This window comes from Panthera tigris, chromosome A2 (genome assembly GCF_018350195.1).
Source record: "Panthera tigris isolate Pti1 chromosome A2, P.tigris_Pti1_mat1.1, whole genome shotgun sequence".
Lineage (NCBI taxonomy): Eukaryota > Metazoa > Chordata > Mammalia > Carnivora > Felidae > Panthera > Panthera tigris.
The window spans coordinates 18,237,571-18,256,043 of record NC_056661.1 but is presented as its reverse complement, the minus strand read 5'-3'; the positions used below and the strand labels follow the sequence as shown (position 1 = coordinate 18,256,043).

At 52.2% G+C, this 18,473-nt stretch overlaps 2 protein-coding genes across 10 annotated transcripts in view; both read left to right on the top strand.

Annotated features, from left to right (window-relative positions):
- The first annotated feature begins 5,584 nt into the window (after positions 1 to 5,584).
- QARS1 (glutaminyl-tRNA synthetase 1) lies at positions 5,585 to 13,120 on the top strand. 2 transcript variants are annotated; one of them, XM_042978889.1, is made up of 25 exons: positions 5,585 to 5,878; positions 6,154 to 6,272; positions 6,424 to 6,571; positions 6,929 to 7,038; positions 7,197 to 7,272; positions 7,682 to 7,746; positions 8,347 to 8,400; positions 8,537 to 8,597; positions 8,954 to 9,025; positions 9,131 to 9,216; positions 9,394 to 9,480; positions 9,892 to 9,991; positions 10,103 to 10,181; positions 10,263 to 10,371; positions 10,477 to 10,607; positions 10,715 to 10,807; positions 10,919 to 11,056; positions 11,144 to 11,231; positions 11,317 to 11,460; positions 11,592 to 11,696; positions 11,886 to 11,978; positions 12,097 to 12,224; positions 12,318 to 12,384; positions 12,459 to 12,584; positions 12,978 to 13,120. In XM_042978889.1, exons 2-25 carry the CDS (start codon positions 6,156 to 6,158, stop codon positions 13,026 to 13,028), a joined length of 2,328 nt encoding a protein of 775 aa, XP_042834823.1. In that variant the 5' UTR covers positions 5,585 to 5,878; positions 6,154 to 6,155; the 3' UTR covers positions 13,029 to 13,120. The 2 variants fall into 2 exon arrangements, with proteins under 2 accessions (XP_042834823.1, XP_007088554.1); XM_007088492.3 differs by lacking the exon at positions 5,585 to 5,878 and having other exon boundaries at positions 6,117 to 6,272.
- A 1,231-nt stretch (positions 13,121 to 14,351) lies between these two features.
- The window catches only part of QRICH1 (glutamine rich 1), a 51,969-nt gene continuing 47,847 nt past the window's right edge, over positions 14,352 to 18,473 (top strand). Inside the window, exons 1-3 of one of the 8 annotated variants that reach the window (XM_042978887.1) lie at positions 14,352 to 14,492; positions 15,944 to 16,003; positions 17,958 to 18,177. The gene's annotated coding sequence lies outside the window, so the exon portion shown is untranslated. Of the gene's footprint in view, positions 14,493 to 14,893; positions 16,004 to 17,957; positions 18,178 to 18,473 lie in introns of those variants that run through there. The other 7 variants (XM_007088489.3, XM_042978883.1, XM_042978888.1 and 4 more) reach the window with 7 other exon arrangements.

The window sequence follows — 18,473 nt, the reverse complement described above, 5'->3', positions numbered from 1 at the left end:
GCTGGGCACTTTACTCTGGACCAGTGCCTGAACCTCTTCACTCGGCCTGAGGTGCTGGCGCCTGAGGAGGCTTGGTGAGGATGGGGTGGCAGGCAGGTGGTTGGGCAGGGTGGGGTGGAGATCTGCTGGTCTTAACCTCACCTGTGTCTGCTGTCAGGTACTGCCCACAGTGTAAACAACACAGAGAGGCCTCCAAGCAGCTGCTGCTGTGGCGCTTGCCCAATGTACTCATTGTGCAGCTCAAGCGCTTCTCCTTTCGGAGTTTCATTTGGCGTGATAAGATCAACGACCTGGTGGAGTTCCCTGTTCGGTAAGTGATGAGCCCTGGTGATGGTAGTCAGGTTATAGGGGGTACCATCCTGGGCACCTGTTGACTCTTTGACCTTTCTCTGGCTGGGACCACAGGAACCTGGACCTGAGCAAGTTTTGCATTGGTCAGAAAGAGGAACAGCTGCCTAGCTACGACCTGTACGCTGTCATCAACCACTACGGAGGCATGATTGGCGGCCACTACACTGCCTGTGCCCGCCTGCCCAATGACCGCAGCAGCCAGCGCAGCGACGTGGGTGAGGGCACATGCAGCCAGCAGAATAGGTGGTAGGCGTGGGGGTGCAGGTTATGTTCACACTCTTCCCACTTCACTGTAGGGTGGCGCTTATTTGATGACAGCACGGTGACAACAGTAGACGAGAGCCAGGTCGTGACGCGTTATGCCTATGTACTCTTCTACCGCCGGCGGAACTCTCCTGTGGAGAGGCCCCCCAGGGCAGGTCACTCTGAGCACCACCCAGACCTAGGCCCTGCAGCCGAGGCTGCTGCCAGCCAGGTGAGGCGCTGGGGAGGCTTCATAGGCTAGTGAGCCTGATTCATAGACGGGAGGGGGTGGGGCACAGCCTCCTCTCTTCCAGCCATAGGCCCCTGGAGCTTTGGGATTCATGATCTTCTTACATCAGAGTCCTAGTTAGAGGAATCCCCATGCTGTAGTGACACTTGTAAAAGGTGCATGCACAGTAGCACGTTGCTGTTGGCATGCATACAGGCACCCTCTTGGCACAGGCCTAAGTAGCTGCTCTGAACCTCACCGGGTAGGATGCCATAAACAGACTGTACCCGACACTCACCCAGCTTTCCTCTGCACCCTCCTCACATGCCAGCCAGCCCACAGACTCTCATTTGTCATCACTCCCTTGTTCTGATGTGCACTCAGGACAGGGCCTGTCCAGACTGGCCATGGGCTAGGGTGGCCGCCACCCTCTGAGGTGAGCATCAGTTCCTGCTGAACCCTTGGGGTCTTCTGTCCCTTATTGACATGGGATGCCATAGGTCTGGTTGGTGGGCACTGCTGCATCTCTCTTTGGACTTGTTTCCTCCTTGCTGCCCTCTTCTCCCTTGAGCCCTCTCTGCTCAGATGCAGAGGAATCCCAGTAGAGGACAGTGGTCACTGTCTATCGGGACATGGGTGGGAGGGAGCCAGATTACTCAGGTTGACAGCTCTATCCTCCATGAGCTCCTCTGTGGGAACCCTGGGCTGAAAAACTGACTAGCTAACCATCCCCCTCCAATCTCCATGAGAAGCTGCATGTCAATTGGGAAGCTTTTTGAGGGAGCCAAAATGCTGTCAAGATTCGCCTGCCCTGGTGCTCTGTCTAGACAACTCTGCAAATGGCCCATTTGGCTCCCGCCTGCCCACCTCCCTGCTGCTTGACTTGGGATGTGTAAGGAGTTAGTGCCAGTAGTCTTGGGTGGGAGCATCATGGCCAGGGGACACTGGGTCCCTCCCTACCCTCCTGCCCCAGGTGCTGATGGCCGTTTCCACACACTGTAGGCTTCCCGGATTTGGCAGGAGCTGGAGGCCGAGGAGGAACCAGTACCTGAGGGGCCTGTGCCCCTGGGTCCCTGGGGGCCCCAAGACTGGGTGGGCCCCCCACCACGTGGCCCTACCACACCAGATGAGGGCTGCCTCCGGTACTTTGTTCTGGGTACCGTGGCAGCTTTGGTGGCCCTCGTGCTCAACATGTTCTATCCTCTGGTATCCCAGAGTCGCTGGAGATGAGCTCGACTGCAGGCAACAGCTGTGAGCTGGCCCACCTGCCTGCCCATCAGGCAATGCCTGCCTCTGTGGTGGGGACCAACTCTGGGCTTGGGCCTCAGTGTGTGCGTCTGGTGGGTGAGGGTGGGGACTGTGGCTCCTGCCGGGACAGAGCATCTAGGGTGGGTATCTGTCCAGCTGTTTGTCCATTCATCCTGCTGCTCTGACCTGTGGCATGGGGCTTAGTCCTGCCCAAGCAGCTTCCTGTATTTCAAGTGTTAATAAAGCGAGACTGTTCAGGCCCGATCTCGTCTCTCTGTCTCAACGCCGCTGCTGTCTGCGCCTGCCTTGGGGCCCTCCCTTGGGTGCCGGGGCTCTGAGCCAGCACCCCCGGGATGCCAGGCAGCATACTGGGCAGCCCCCAACCCCTGTCCTCATATTCTGTTGCAGGGACTAGGCCCTGGCCAGGCCCCCGAGGTGGCCCCCACGCGGACAGCCCCTGAACGCTTCGCCCCCCCTGTGGACCGCCCAGCCCCCACCTACAGCAACATGGAGGAGGTCGATTAGCAGGTCCCTGGCTGGTGGGGGAGGTGGGGACTGGGTTTGGGGAATCTCCCACAGAGGGCCAGCTCTTTGCCGCTTCTCCTTTGCTAACCCAGAGGACACTGGCTTCATCAGTGGGGGTTGGGGGTGTGATTGAGGTGGGAACCTCACAGGTTGGGCCCTTTTGTCAGTTTGACCCAACCAGTGGACCTTGGCTTCTCCAGCCACTCCCAGTGCCGCCTGATTTGATTCTCAGTTGTACCTTCAATTCTTTCTGACTCGCACCATAAACGTTATATAATTTTATTCTAAAAATTGTAATTTTTTTTTTTTTTTTTGCATTTTGGAAGTGATTGCTGCTGTTTAAATATATTTTAAAAATAAATGATAAATAAGCAGACTTAGTGACTATGATGCACCAGGTGCTGTGGCCACCTCTCCCCATCGAGAGGGGAGGTGTGTGTGTGTGTGTGTGTGTGTGTGTGTGTGTGTGTGTGTGTACACGTGTATATATGTAGGTAGGTGTATTAAAGACCCTGAAAGTGCTCTGGTCTGAGTAGAGATGGTGGGGTCCCACTGTAGTCCCTGTGGGTCATGAAGCCCCGAGTGCCATCAGCTTTCTGGGGCCTACCTGCTGCCCTTTGATCCCACCAGTTCTGGGTCTCATATGGAGGCAGCTATGGTGGACATCACTGTCAATATCTTCTACCTAAAGGATGGGTGAATACCCCATGAGGCTCCAGAAGTTGAGGTAAAAGGTGCAGGCACTGGAGTAGCCTGGAGCTGACTGCCAGACATGTCAGGGAGGACTTGTTAGGGAACAGGAAGCACTGGGAGTATTGCCTTCCTCCTTTCCTAGTATCAGGTTTTTCTTTGCTGTAGCCTGAGCACCATCTGGATCTCTTAGTGGAGAACAGAGCAGGGGAAAAATGCTGTGGTGAGAGAGACCCTGCTCCACAAGGAGGATAGGCAGAGAGACCAGAGCTCATCTTGGCTGCTTTCATATGGAGGGAGGGTGCAGGGTCCTGGCGGGCCATTTCTTCCCTAGAGTCCCTGAGACCTTGGCTCCTGGCCATTGCCCCAGGCTGTTCACCCATAGTGGGTCTGCAGTCTTGTCCTAGTTTCAGACCCCTGTGACCTTGTGAGAAGCTTCCTTGACTCTCTTCATGGATAATGTTGCTTCTTCCTCTGTCCAATTGCTTGGAGGTAAGGATGGGTGTCTCCAGCTGGAGGAGATGGGGACCAGAGGTACTCATGAGGCGAGTGTTAAGATAAAGCCAGAAAGAGTATAAGGCAGGCAGCGGTGGTACAGGATCCTGGCAGCCCTGTAAGTCCATCCCTGTCCCAAGCCTCTGGGGCCAGTCATACAAGAAGGTTAGCATGTGGGCCTTGCTAGTACCCTTTAGCCTTGGCTGGAGTTGGGGGGGCAGCGAGCAGAGGGAGCTCTTGGAGAAAGCTACCGTGACCAGTGTTGGCTTTTCTCTATGGGAACAACAGCACAAGGGCTGTAGTGGGGTTGCTGGCTGGGGGGTGGGGCTGGGGTTGGGAGCCTGGAGAGCTGGGAGTGAGAACCTGCAGAAATGGTGGAATTGCAAGATGACTGCCATTGGCTGGCATACTGTGGGAGGGCCTGCTAGGTATGGGGTACAACAGGATTGTGCTGGGTCTTTACTGTGTGCAGCTCCAAGTGTCTAGCCACTGGGGGTCTGCCTGTACTGGATGCACTGATCAAGGGGGTCCGTCCATCCCTGACCTGCTGCTGTTGTGTCTGCCATATAACCTTTCTGTGGCATCTGCACTGTGGCTCTACTGCCTCTGTGCTGTCAGTTTATGCCCCGGGACCCTGCTTCTTCCCATGCCACAGCTGGGCCTTGCAGACTGTTGCCTGGCTTTTCTCCTTGTGATCATCTTTTTCTTGATTTTCTTTGAAGTGGTGCCAAGGGCTCATGCAAACTAGCCAGCCCCTGGGCTGGGCCATAAAATTTCATGATTCTGTCCTAAATCCTAGGGCTCCAGAGGACTGGCTAGCCTGCCACTGCCTCTGGTGGCATTCTCGGTAGCACTGGTGGGGCTACCACTTCATCCTGTGACGTGGAGCCACAAGGTCCACAGGGTAGGCACCATCAGAGAACCAGAAAAGGGGTTAGTCCCTGACTCCATTGAGGGGGCCATCACCAGACCTGCAGGACTCAGTGATGGTGGTGATGGTGCTGTAATAAATCCTTTGGTGGCATCAGGTACAGAGCGGACAGTGGATGTGGCAGGCACTCTTCAGCATAGGCACCTTTGTAGTGGGCTAGGCACCTGTAGCTGTAGACTCAGCATAGGGCTGGTGTGGCTGAGGCTCCCCTTCTTGGTGCCGGTCTATGGCACCACTGTACTGCACCCCCTGCTCAATCCCCTACACCTAGTTGGCCTTGCCTGGGCTGAACATCAAGCTGGTGTCATGGGGAGCCAAGACACAGGACGAGACTTAGATATTGATAGAGTGTGTGGCACCTGGATGTGGTCATCATGTGGGACCCAGATGTAGGCCCAGAAATGAAACTTGGTCATTAGTGGGATATAGCCACAAAGCAGGACACAGAATATGGACAGATTGGTCAGGATCCTGCCCAGTTCTTGAAGGTCCACGAGTATTAGTGACACCAAAGCCTCAAAGAGCCTGAGTTCCAATCCCAAATTTGGGGATCTCTTCACCATGCTAGCAGCTCCAGTTCCACAAAGAAAACAGACTGTTCTGTTTTAGCCCCATTCTCAGCAGGTCCTAGAAGTCCAGTGAGAGACTGTGGCGAGACCCTCCCAAGCACAATAGGTATCCTCAAGACAGTATTTCATCTGCCCCACCCTATCCCAACTTCAGTAAAATGCCTTGTCAAACACTTGCAGATGGTTTTCAAGGTCTAACTTGCTGGTGGTTTTCGTGACATTTGCATGCTTTGAAAGGGGAGGGTAATTGTGACAGAAGATTTTAAAACCAAATCATTACAGAACATCTACGAGGTGCTTCCTGGCCCAAACCCCTCTCTCTCCTGACCAGGTGTGTCTAGGTGGGCGCCTGAAAAGTGCCAGACTTACAGAGCCCGCGCTTTATCTTGACTGGATTTCCCGGGCTTCGTTTAGCTCAACTGTTTCCATGACAACTCCAAAGCTGTTACGTCAGAAATGTGACAGGGACTCGCAATAGCTCCCAACAACGGAACTAGGATGGTCCCAAGGTTCCCAGGGCTGAAGGAAAAAAATGGAAAAGCAAAGGGCCATGCCTGCTTCTACCTCCTGCTTCTGTGCTGAGCACCTTCCCTCCAGGTCGGCGGCAAATCTCCCTTAAAGTCCTATCGCCCTCTACCCCTTAACCTCCGCAAAAGACCGCGAGCGCGAAGACGGAAGTGAAGCGCCCGGAAAGGCGGGTTTGGGCCGGCTCTGCCTTTTAAAGGGCGCTGAAGACCCTGGCGAGCCCGCCCCCTCCCTTCAGGAAGGCTACCATTGGCTTTCCCTGGCGGCTTCGCTCTCTTATTGGTCAGTGGGCTAATGCCAACGTGCAGATTGGCCCTAAAGTTTTCTTTCGGTTTCCGGTGTGCCAGCGATGGCGGCCCTGGACTCCCTGTCGCTCTTCACCGGCCTTGGCCTGAGCGAGCACAAGGCCCGGGAGACGCTCAAGAACACGGCTCTGAGCGCGCAGCTGCGCGAGGCGGCGACCCAGGTGCGAGTCCCTCTGTCCTTGGCCCGGGCTGTCGACTGTGCCCCAAAGCCGGGCTGGGTCCCGATCCCGATCCTCACCTACCAAACTTGTCTAACTCAGGCTTTTCTTACTGGGCGTGGGGCTTCTCTCCTGAATCTCCTCGGACTCCCAGGCGCAGCAGACTCTGGGCTCCACCATCGACAAAGCCACCGGGACCCTGCTCTATGGCTTGGCATCCCGACTCAGGGATCCCCGGCGTCTCTCTTTTCTTGTGAGCTATGTAGCCAATAAGAAGATCCACACCGAGCTCCAGCTGAGCGGTGAGACCCCTGCCTGTCCTCCCACTTCCACCTCCAACTCCTCCCTTTAGCCAAGACCGCTGTCTGCCCTTTCTGTCAAGTGCCCCAGCATTCTCTAGATGCTTCATACTGCACTCCTCTCTAAACCCAGGCCCTGGCACTGAAGGATGGAGAGGGCCACCCCTGGTGAGACTGACTGGGGAATAGTGTAGGTCTGAGGGAAAGCCTCTTAACTGTGGTCTCAGGGCTTCTCTAGGGTGGTGCAAGGCTTAACCTCTGAGGAGGCAAAACTGTGATTGGGGTTTCATCGGGGTGGGTAAGGCCTTGTCTACCTACTTCTTGGAGCTGAGATGTCACTCACTGATTCTTCTTTCTCAGCTGCCCTTGAGTATGTGCGAAGTCATCCCCTGGACCCCATCAACACCCAGGACTTTGAGCAGGAATGCGGTGTGGGTGTCATGGTGACCCCAGAGCAGATTGAGGAGGCTGTGAGTCTTTCCTTAGGCATTGGGTACCTCCTTAGTGCTGATCCTGGAAAGGAGTGGCTCCTCTTCTTCACCCAGGCAGACCCAGGGTGAGACTGTGGGTGCCTAGTGCATTTCTGAAGAACGCTTTTCTGAACCACATTGGTTTGGCTTTCTTGCAGGTGGAGGCCGCCATAAATCGCCACCGGCCCCAACTCTTGGAGGAACGTTATCGTTTCAACATGGGACTGTTGATGGGTGAGTAGGGCCTGTGTCAAGGGACTATATTGTTCTCTCTGATCATGCCTTCTTTTCTGGGTGTAAGTGAGAGAGAAGAGGGAGGAATAGAGCATCTTAAAAGTGGTCTGGTTGGGGGAGGTGGTGGTGTGCCTGGGTGGCTCAGTCAGTTGAGTGTCTGACCCTTGATTCCGGCTCTGGTCATGATATCACAGTTTGTGAGCACAGAGCCTGCTTGGGATTCTCTCTCTCCTCTCTCTCTGCCCCTCTCCCCTCTCAAATAAACAAACATTTAAAAAAAAAAACAAAAAACAGTGGTCTGGCTGGTCCCAGGCTCTGGTTCTTGAGGTCAACCAGGACCTTTTCAAGGAAGGAGGGTGGGAAGTGTCCTTCTTGGCCTTTCTGCAGCTCCTTGTGCCCATGTTTCTAGGAGAGGCTCGGGCTGTGCTCAAGTGGGCAGATGGCAAAATGATCAAGCACGAAGTAGACATGCAGGTGGGCAACTCCTTGAGCTGAAGCAGGCAAAGACCCTGCCATGGACAGTGCCTAAAGTCCACTGAGGGGTAATTGGGAGTGGGAGGGGAAGAGACACTGTCCATATTCTGATGGTGGATAGTAGAGCCTGGTGTGGAGGGGCAGCACCTTGGTGGGCAGTGAGAGTCTTGGGCCTCTGGATTGTGCCTAATTTGGGGTGAGTTTCTTTACTCCGGACTTAAGTTGCCTTATATTGTAAATAGGGGTGATAAGTTGCCTTATATTGTAATAGGGGTGCCTTCATCTCAGGATGATGGCATAGAATCACAAGCGGCTGATGGCTGAGGTAGATTGTTATCTTGATGCTGAGCCCACAGTTACTCTCTGTAAATGGCAGTTTTTGTTACCTGTTTTGCTACCAGTTTTTGGACTCTCAGGGGGAACAGAGCATTTGAGGCCAGCAAAACCATGTGAGGAGCAGAAGTGGGATGGGCTAGGTAGGTTTTTCAAGGCAGTGCTTGTAGGCAGGCCAGGAAGCCCTTAGGTGGGTGGGCAGGTTCCATCAGGTGCTTCTTGAAAGAGAACACTCCTGTTTCAGCCCTGACTCTGGTTTTTGCTCAGGTCCTTCACCTTCTGGGGCCCAAGACGGAGAATGATCTAGAGAAGAAGCCCAAGGTGGGGCTGAGTATGGTCCTGGGTCCCTGGGGATGAGGTGGGGTGGGCTGAGACTTCAGGCTGGCGAAGGGAGTATGTGACTCCAGTGATCCCAAGACCAGGAGAGACCCTGACCCAATTTCTGGGCTTCTCTCAGGTGTCAAAAGCTCGGCCAGAAGAAAAAGACCGGAGGACAGCAAAGGATGTGGTAGAGAATGGTGAGAGACTTGAGGTTTCTGTCTGATTCAGCTCCCTGACTTCTGGGCTTTCACCTGATAGGTCCTTACAGTCTAGTCTCCTTAGGCCATTAGCATACTCATCACCCTGCCTTCTGCTGCCAGACTGGAATTCCTGGTGTTTCCTTTGTTCCCATTACCCAGAGACTAGTATGAGGAGAACTGAGAAGTCTGGCTCTGTATCTTATCTCTGTGGTTAGGGAAAGAGGGGCCTGCTTGGTTCTATTCTGGTTGCAGGATGTAGGTAGTACTGAGAGGCAACTCCCTGAGCTGAATGGGATAGTTAGCTGTGTTTAGAGGATCAGAGGATTAAGTTTTCCTTGTTCTATTCTTCACAGGTGAGGCTGCTGGTCAGACCCTGTCTCTGATGGAGCAGCTCCGAGGGGAGGCACTTAAGTTCCACAAGCCTGGTGAGCAGGCAAATCAAAACCCTGGGGAGGGTGAGCAACTCTTACATCCAGAGTATGGAGCATTGGGCTGCAGCCCAGTCCTCAGGTTTATTCTGGCCCTGGCAGGTGAGAACTACAAAACCCCAGGCTATGTGACCACTCCACATACCATGGATCTACTGAAGCAGCACCTGGAGATCACTGGAGGACAGGTGTGTGGAAGTACTGCAGGAAAGTTAGTGCCATCAACACTTGCCAGAGGGCCTGGGCTGCTTTCATGCTGCCCCATCCAACCTATCACCAGAGCCTCCCTGGCAAGGGGCATCTGTTGCTTTATAGTAGTCTTGAGTTCTGGTTTAATTTCTCTGTTCCCATTTTCTTTATCTCAGGTACGTACCCGGTTCCCACCAGAACCTAATGGAATCCTGCACATAGGACATGCCAAAGCCATCAATTTCAACTTTGGCTATGCCAAGGTGAGTGTGTGGGAATCTGGCAATCAGGGTGACCACTTGCTGCTCCCTTGATTGGATACCAGAAAAGTGTCCTTGCCTTTCCTTCTGCTCCTATAATGTTCCCAGAGCAGACAAAGGCCATGGAGGAGAATCACATATGTGATAGGTAGCTAGGAATCCATTGGGCTTATTGGGGAAAAGTTCTGGGTGAGACAGTGAGTTCAGCTTTGGGGAAATGCCCAGTGCAGCCCCTCAGGCTTAGAAAGAGGCTGTTTGGAGTTGGTGTAAGATTCCTTGTTTAAGGCATTTCGATACAGAGGATGAATGAAACTTCTGAAGGCATTTCAATTCTGACCTGGGAGAGCTCATTTCAACGAGTTGGATTTTGGGAGCTAATGATGTGAGAATTCACATATTCTGTGACTCTCCTAGGCCAACAGTGGGATCTGTTTTCTGCGCTTTGATGACACCAATCCTGAGAAGGAGGAAGCAAAGTTCTTCACTGCCATCTGCGACATGGTGGCCTGGCTGGGTATGGGCTGGGCAAGGCCTGGGAAGAAAGACCTGGTGGTCTTTCTTGGGCTATGGCTTGCCATTGGGTATCCCTGGTTGGATGTTCACATTGTTCCTTTTTCTGCCCCAGGTTATACACCTTACAAGGTGACATATGCCTCTGACTATTTTGACCAGCTGTATGCCTGGGCTGTGGAGCTCATCCATAGGTGAGGCCAGGTCCATGATGTAGAGCCAGGCAGGCTGCCCAGGACATAGCTATCTTGGGTGCTCACACCTTTTCCCCATAGGGGCCAGGCGTATGTGTGCCACCAGAGAGGAGAGGAGCTCAAAGGCCACAACTCCCTGCCCTCACCCTGGAGGGACCGTCCTATAGAGGAGTCACTGCTGCTCTTTGAGGTGGGATTTGGGGGGTGGGGGAAGCAGCCGGATCTTTGTGGGTCAGGATGCTGAGAAAGAGATGCCTCTGTGCTGAGAGGCAGCCTGAGGCCTTGCTCCTGTCAGGCAATGCGCAAGGGCAAGTTTGCAGAGGGTGAGGCCACACTGCGGATGAAGCTGGTGATGGAGGATGGCAAGATGGACCCGGTGGCCTATCGAGTCAAGTACACACCACACCATCGCACGGGGGATACCTGGTGGGTGTGAGCATGGGGTGGGGCTGTGGAGTTGTAGAGTGGGGTGGTGGGCCATGGGTAGGGCAGAGTGGGGTTGGATGGTGGGGCCCATTGCCTATGCCCTGCAGGTGCATCTATCCCACCTATGACTACACACACTGCCTCTGTGACTCCATCGAGCACATCACCCACTCACTCTGCACCAAGGAATTCCAGGCCCGGTGAGGGAGCTGGGCCCATGGGTGGGTAGGGCCAGTGGGATTCTAGTAGCCCTTCCTGTGGTGTCTGTCTGGTCTGAGGTGGCCAGACCTGACTCTCCCTTCCCACCCCAGACGCTCTTCCTACTTCTGGCTGTGCAATGCATTGGATGTGTATTGCCCTGTTCAGTGGGAGTATGGCCGTCTCAACCTTCACTATGCTATTGTGTCTAAGAGGAAGATTCTCCAGCTTGTGGCAGCTGGTGCTGTGCGGTAGGTGTAATCGTTTGCCTCATTATACGTTGGTGGTACTAGTGGCATGTACTGCCAAAGGGCTTTTCACCACCTCCTTGCCCACAGGGATTGGGACGACCCACGGCTCTTCACGCTCACAGCTTTACGTCGGCGGGGCTTCCCGCCTGAGGCCATCAACAACTTTTGTGCTCGGGTATAGCCCAGTGGGTTTGGTGGGCAGGTAGGGATTGAGGACAGCATTTGCGGTGTTGCTGACTGATGCTGATCTTTCCTGCTAGGTGGGGGTGACAGTGGCACAGACCACAATGGAACCCCATCTGCTAGAAGCCTGCGTGCGTGATGTGTTGAATGACACAGCCCCACGGGCCATGGCTGTGCTAGAACCATTACAGGTCATCATTACCAACTTTCCTGCTGCCAAGGTAGGTATGCCTCAGTGTGTGCATGCGTGCGTGCGTGCGTGCGTGTGTGTGTGTTGGGGGTGGTGCACCTGGGTCTGGGCATGGGGGGTCTCAGTGCCTAGTGTGACTCAGACACCTATCTCCTGCTATAGTCCTTAGACATCCAGGTGCCCAACTTCCCGGCTGATGAGACCAAGGGCTTCCATCAGGTTCCCTTTGGACCCATAGTCTTCATTGAAAGGACTGACTTCAAGGAAGTAAGTGGGTGTGGAGGGTACTGTTTGCTGCTAAGCCCAGTCCTGAGGTCCCTTTATCCTCTTCTGTCAGCCCACCTACTTCTTACTTCAGATGAGTCAGTCCCTGCCAGACATAGAGATGGGGGAGAAGCCTCTTGTATCTATTTGACCCATTCAGTCTCTTGTGTCTGCATCACTTCCTACCTCTAGGAGCCAGAACCAGGCTATAAGCGCCTGGCGTGGGGCCAACCTGTGGGCCTGAGGCATACAGGCTACGTCATCGAGCTGCAGCATGTTGTCAAGGTGAGAGCTGGCTGCAGTCTTCCTACCTCAGTGCCTGCTGCAGGGAGGATCTGGGTACGTGCAGCTTCCAGTCCTTTTAGTGGTTCCCAGGTCTAATTGCAGGCCCCTTGACTTCCAGGGTCCCAGTGGCTGTGTAGAGAGCCTGGAGGTAACCTGTAGACGGGCAGATGCTGGAGAAAAGCCCAAGGCCTTTATTCACTGGGTGTCACAGCCTCTGACATGTGAAATTCGCCTCTATGAGCGACTGTGAGTGAACAGAGCTGGGGTGCGGGCAGATACAAGATGGGCATTGCCTGCTGTGGCTACCCAGCTGGAGTCTGACCTTCATTCTGGCTGCAGATTTCAGCACAAGAACCCTGAAGATCCTGCTGAAGTGCCTGGTGGATTCTTAAGTGACCTGAACCCGGTAGGCTCCTGGGGTGTAAGGTGAGGGTGGTGGGTCTCCCTGGCTGGATGGCCACCTGAGTTCCCTCCCCACAGGCATCGCTACAAGTGGTGGAGGCAGCGTTAGTGGACTACTCTGTGGCCCTGGCAAAGCCCTTTGACAAGTTCCAGTTTGAGCGGCTTGGCTACTTCTCCGTGGATCCAGACAGCTGCCAGGGACAGGTGCTTTTTACCTGCTTGCCCTTTCTACAACAATGCACTTGTGGCAGCCATTTACTGTGGCATTTACTTTGCCAACATTCCCTTAGTTAACTGAGTTGGGGTTCATGTTTTACTGATGAGGAAATGGGTTCGGAGGTCCATGCACAAAATTTTGTATGGACCCTGGCTTTCTTACTCCTCAAGGTGTAGGGGTCAGCCATAGTGGTGGTTATAATCTTTATAAAATAGAGGCCCAGAGCCATCAGTCCCCTACTCACAATCATAAAGTTATTGAGAACCTGAGTGTTCTGACCCTCAGCTCCTCAGGGATGAGGTGAGGGTAGGATCCAGTGAGGTCTGGGCCTTCTAGTCTGGTTCTGGCTTGGTTGTCATTCTTCCCCTTCTGCCATCCAGCTTGTCTTCAACCGGACTGTCACACTGAAGGAGGACCCAGGAAAGGTGTGAGCTGTAAGGAAGCCCCATGGACCTACCTCATCCTTCTGGAAGCTAGGGGTACCCAGACTCCATGTCAATAAAGAACAGCTAAATTCCCTGGAGTCTGTGTGTTATCTGTCTGCACTTCCAATCTCTGAGGACCTTAGAGATTTGCTGGGGGTAGGGAGGAGGTGCAATGCACACTGAGCAATACGGACAGCTCTGAAACCACTGTTGCATTTCTAGCGCTCAAGGGCAGGAGCCTGGGCCTGCCTGATTTGAAATCCTCTGCATCTGGTCTGAGAGGCACTGGCAGGATCTGGGTGTTGTTCTACTGTTAGGAACCTTGTGCTAGAGGGATCTGGAAGGTTTGTGTCCGCCTGTGTGCCTAGGCAGATGAAAACAGACTTGGTTCTCCATCCAGTCATTCAGCAAATAATTATCGAGTACCTACTATGTGCCAGGCACAATGAGACGAGGAAGACTTCTGTGGTTTGCCTTCTAAGATGACCACCTAGTTGGGGAGACAGAGAGTGACTAGGCACTGTGCAAGAGAGATCTCCCTGGGGACTGCAAGGCTGGAGGAAATTCCTGACCCAAGTCTGTGCCTTAGACTACTCTCAAGAAGTGACTCCTTAGGGAACCCCTAAGGACCAAGATGTTTGCCAGGGCAGGAGAAACAAGTGCAAGGGCCCTGAGGCCCTTTAAAGGAAGTCTACAGGAGAATGGTTGCCCTCTGGGGCAGTGTGGGCTACAAGTGAGGCCCACGTGTGCCTGCAGCTTTAACACCCTCCACATTTTCCCTGTATACAAACACAAGGCTACCCAAGGCCTGCTTTAAGGTGGACTGGGTTGCGGAAGGCTGGATTAGGATGACAGCAGATTGAAGAGGGGGTTCCCAAATGTTAAGGACTCCTGCTGGAAAGTGACTAAGGCCTTACCAGGTTGCATTATGGTATGGGGGCGCAGGGCCTAGATCTGGGGCTATGGGCGCTACCTTAAGCAAGAGACCGGGCCCCGCCCCACGTGGGGCTGCGCAACTGAAGGAGGCCTGGGATGGCTGCTGAAGGTTGGTCCAGACAGCAAGCTTCGAGCCCCAACCAGCCCAGGCTCCAACTCCAGGCCAATCTCCGGCCCTGGCTCCGCCCAGCACGGAGGGGCGTCCGAGGGCGGGGCGCTCCGCCCTACACTCCAGGCTCTTCTTGCGGTGTCTGGGGCCCGAGGCCAGGCCTCTAGCCTCGGCAGAAGCGTTCCCTTTAAGTTTGGCCAGGAGGCAGCCTCAACTCTCGCGGGATCCGACGCTTCGGTTATCGCGAGAGGGGCATTCGGCACCCATTGGCTGTGAGGGTTGAATGTAAGATGGCGCCCAGGGAGCTGTGAGGGGAAAATCCTGTCGATCTTGGAGCGGCGACGGCGGAACCGGGGCCCCCAGCGGTGCGGTGGGGCCGGCGGGTAGAGCGGCGGCGGCGGCGGCGGCGACGACGACGTCGCCGGGTGAGGGCTGCAGTGGGGGCAGGGATGCGGCGAACCTGCGGGCCTGAGACAGCGGGCCCACCCCACACAACGGCGGGCGGGGGCGGGCGGGCCGCTGCCTCTGGGCCCAAGAGACCTCGGGGCGGCTCCGGAGTGGAGAATGTCCCTGGGCTCGCGCGCCCCCGCCCCTTGTGGGGTGTAAGAGAGGCAGGTCGGGGACTCGGGTGGGCGCGGCGCGCGAACGCGCACTGGTGCTCGGGCGCGCTCGGCCCTGTTTATACACGGGCGCGCGCGCGCTGTGCGGCCCTCCCGGTGCGCGCGGCCGCCGACGTGCGCGTTCCCGGTCCGGATATCTCGGCTCCTGAAGCGGCGGCCCTTGGGCAAAGAGTGGCTTTCTGTGGCGCGCGCCCGCCCGCGACCCCCGGCTTCGGGGCGCGCGCCCCGCTGTTGGGTGGCGGCTGCGCCGCCGCCGCGAGGACGCGCGGGACACCTCTGCTGCGTGGAGCGGCGGCGAGCTGGCGGGCGGTTCGCAGTGTGAGGAAGGTTGTGGGTTGGGCCCTTCCTGCTCTGGTGACGTCCCCGGACCGCCATGGCCTAGGCCTGGGGAGAAACCAACCGGCTTTGCAGTCTTGCGGTTCCGCTCCTCTAAGAGGCGGGCGAGATTGCTCGTTCTTCTGGAGGAATGCAGTGACTTGAGGCCAATGTGCGGGAAAGGTGCTGCCCTGTTTCTGAAACAGAACCCTGTAGGTTTGTGAGGGCAGCGAGCCCCTTCGAGTTTCCTCACCTTGTTCTGGTGCTTTGTGCTGGAGAGGGAAGGTTAATCCTTTAAGGCCTTTCGGCGGTACTTGCTTTCTTGTCATTGGAAAGTAATTCTTCCATAAGCGCAATTCCTACACGTCACCTCTGTGCGCTCCGGAAGGGGATCCTCTTCTGTGGACGTGAAACTACCCGAGCTCTAAATGCCACTTTAAATCCTTAAATGCAACCTTTTCTTCTGTGTAGGTGGGAGGGGTTTACTTGTACTCTGTTAGACTAAGGGAGGGCCCCGCTATCGCGCAGCCAAAAAGTTGCCCAGGACAAAATTGGAACGACCTGAGAATCTGCTTTGCCTTCTTTTGTTATTACACAGTTCCCCAACAGAAATTTCTAAAATCTGTTCATGTATTACTACAAAAGTCACTTTTGATGTAGAATTTCAATCCTTTTCAGCTTTTTGTTTTGTTTTAGTTCCAGTGCTAGGGGAGTTCTAGGTTTGTTCTAGAGAAAAATGCACTTTTTTTTTCTAAAACAAGACATCAGTTTTACAGTCTTGCCTAATGAAGTTTAAGGAAAACGGAGCTAAGGGCAAGTAAAATTAGGAAATCTGATAATGATGGGGGTAGTTCTTTTTAATATACTGTATTTTAAGAACAAAGTTAAAATTTAAAAAGAGGCTGAGGATGGAAAGAACTTCTTTGTTCTATCTTCTTCAGAATGTTACAAGTCTTAAGAACTCAGGACAAGCAGCAGAAATACATGCAACATGGTGACTGGTGAGTTAAAATCATTCATATGCTGAAAATATGTGTGCAGTCTTTTTCCTAGTAATATTGAAACATTACAAATCCTGCCAATCATTCTGGGTGCTGTCTGACAGAAACTGCTAAGTGCTGGAAAATTGAAGATGGGGGAGAACTGCATCTTTGAATCCAGTAACAGTTTACTGCTTGAACAATTTTCTTCTCTTGAAGTGTAAGCCAGCGCAACTTTCAGGTTTTAGCATGAGGACACACCAGCTTTTCTAAGGAACTTAAATGATTGAAATAAAAGCAGTGAAGTTTAAGATGCACTTAAAATTTAAATATACCTTTTAGGCCTGCTTGTACCGGAACATCTTTGTTTTTAACTGTTAAATTTGAGATCTGTCTTTTAAGTTGGTATTTGCAGATAATATTTTTTTGTAAGCTCATTAACTTCAATTTGCCTATTAGGAGATGTCCTACTTCCAGCCTTCTGTGATGAATAGTTTGTGTACCTCTCAGGAACCTTTTGCCTTTCCACCTCCCCTTTCCAATTTTATGTTGCCATTTCACAGAAAAGATAAAATAATGGTTCATGTTTTTTGTGGATTTGAATTGCTCCAAAAAGGTAACCAAATGTCAGGGGCTCTAGGTGTCTATCATGACAGCTTCAGAATCAAGGATCTCTTCCCTCGAGCTTGCATGGTTTTAATTTAATCAATTGTGTTTTGTCCTCCGTGTGCCATGCTTGCTTGTCTCCTTTTTAAATGGCGACCCTTTATTGGCAGAGGTCTTTTATTTCTTAACCTTAGAATGAGATGTTACACAAACACCTGTTCTTTTGTGTTACTTTGTACTTAGTTGCCCTGATTTTGTTACAGATGTTTTAAGTCTTCTCTAGGCTTCGCTTAAATGCTTCATTTGTCACACTGGATTGTGATTTCTGGTTGTGGCTGCATGAAGAAATGATAGATTAACTTCTTGCATTGCTGAAAAGGGGAAAAGAATGAACCTTTGATGTCACACTTGAGGCTAGAGCAAAATTGTAGGTAGAGCTTGTGGGCTGTATCAGAAAGCTTTTTTTGCTTTTTGAAATATCTATCAGTAAATTCAGATGATCTGTATAAAATTTAATGAAAAGTTATAAGGTGAACCACTGTGTAACTATCACCTCTTCAAGAAATAGAACAGTGCCAGCCCCCTGCACCCTTCATGGGTCCCTTCCTGGTCATAGCTTCTCAACCACTAGAGATAATTACAATTCTGACTTCTGTGATAATCACATTCTTTATTTTTCTTTTTATTTACCACCTTCATATCCCTCAGTGTAGTTTTATTTGCTTTTGAATTTTTGTAAGTGGAATCATGCTGTATTTTATGGTTTCCTTCTTTTAGCATTGTGAAATTCATCCATGTTGTGTGCAGCTGTAGTTCATTTATTCCTGTTTCTTTATAGTATTCAGCTGTGTGACTATACCATAATTTATTTATCTATCGATTCTACTATTGATAGACATCTAGATTCCTTCCAGTTTGCAACTGTTATAAACAATGAACATTCTTGTGTAAGTACCTTTGTATATGTGTGTATCATATACCTAGGGGTAGATTGCTGAGTTATGTGGAAAGGATATTGTCAGCTTTATTAGTTAATGCAAATGGTTGTGCCAGTTTACAGCCCATTGATCTTTGGTGGGAATGTAAATTTATGTTTCTGGTTGAAAGTGTGTTGTCCAAAAATAGAACCATGGCAAAAATGCCCCTAAATCAGGGTCTCCTCTGGTAAAAGTATGGAGCAGGTGAATGGCCCAATGAGATAATAGCTTATCACAAACTCTGTATTGGGTTAGTATCTTTAAGAATAGAGGTGTATCTCCCAATTTGCTTCTTTGAAATGACTCTTTATGTTAATTAGAACAAATGTGACTGTAATTCCTTAAAATAGAAATTGATTTCTTTTTTAATGTGAATGTGTTCTTCAAACCAGATTTAAAAAGCTATGAGGAGCTATTGCTAGAGTAGATGTGAACGAACCATAAGCGGGGCCCGAGAACCTGACTGGGTAAACAGGAAGAGGCAGGGCTCTGAGGCAGCTCAGAGTTTCTTCTCTTAGTCCATCTCATATTCAAGACCCACTTTGTGGAGCTGCATGGGGAGCTGGGAAGAGGTATCAGAAATTTGAGGAGACCCAAGAAAGGATGATTCTGGTGAGTACTTAGGCCTTCCCTTAGAATATAAATTGAAAAAAATTCGCAAAGAGACCTATGAAAATGTAATAGATTGTTGCTTTGGAATAACCTTTGTTCATCATATCTTTTTGTGTTCTAGTGATAAAATAATAAAAGTAATGATCACTTTGATACATCGAGGGCCTAAATCTGTGTCAGGCACTGTACTAAGCTCCTACTAGAAAGTGGTGTAGGGGAACTACTAGTGATTAATGGGTGCATACAAGTGAAAATTTCCTAGGCCTGTTGGTATGGGATTTGCATATTGTTTTGCA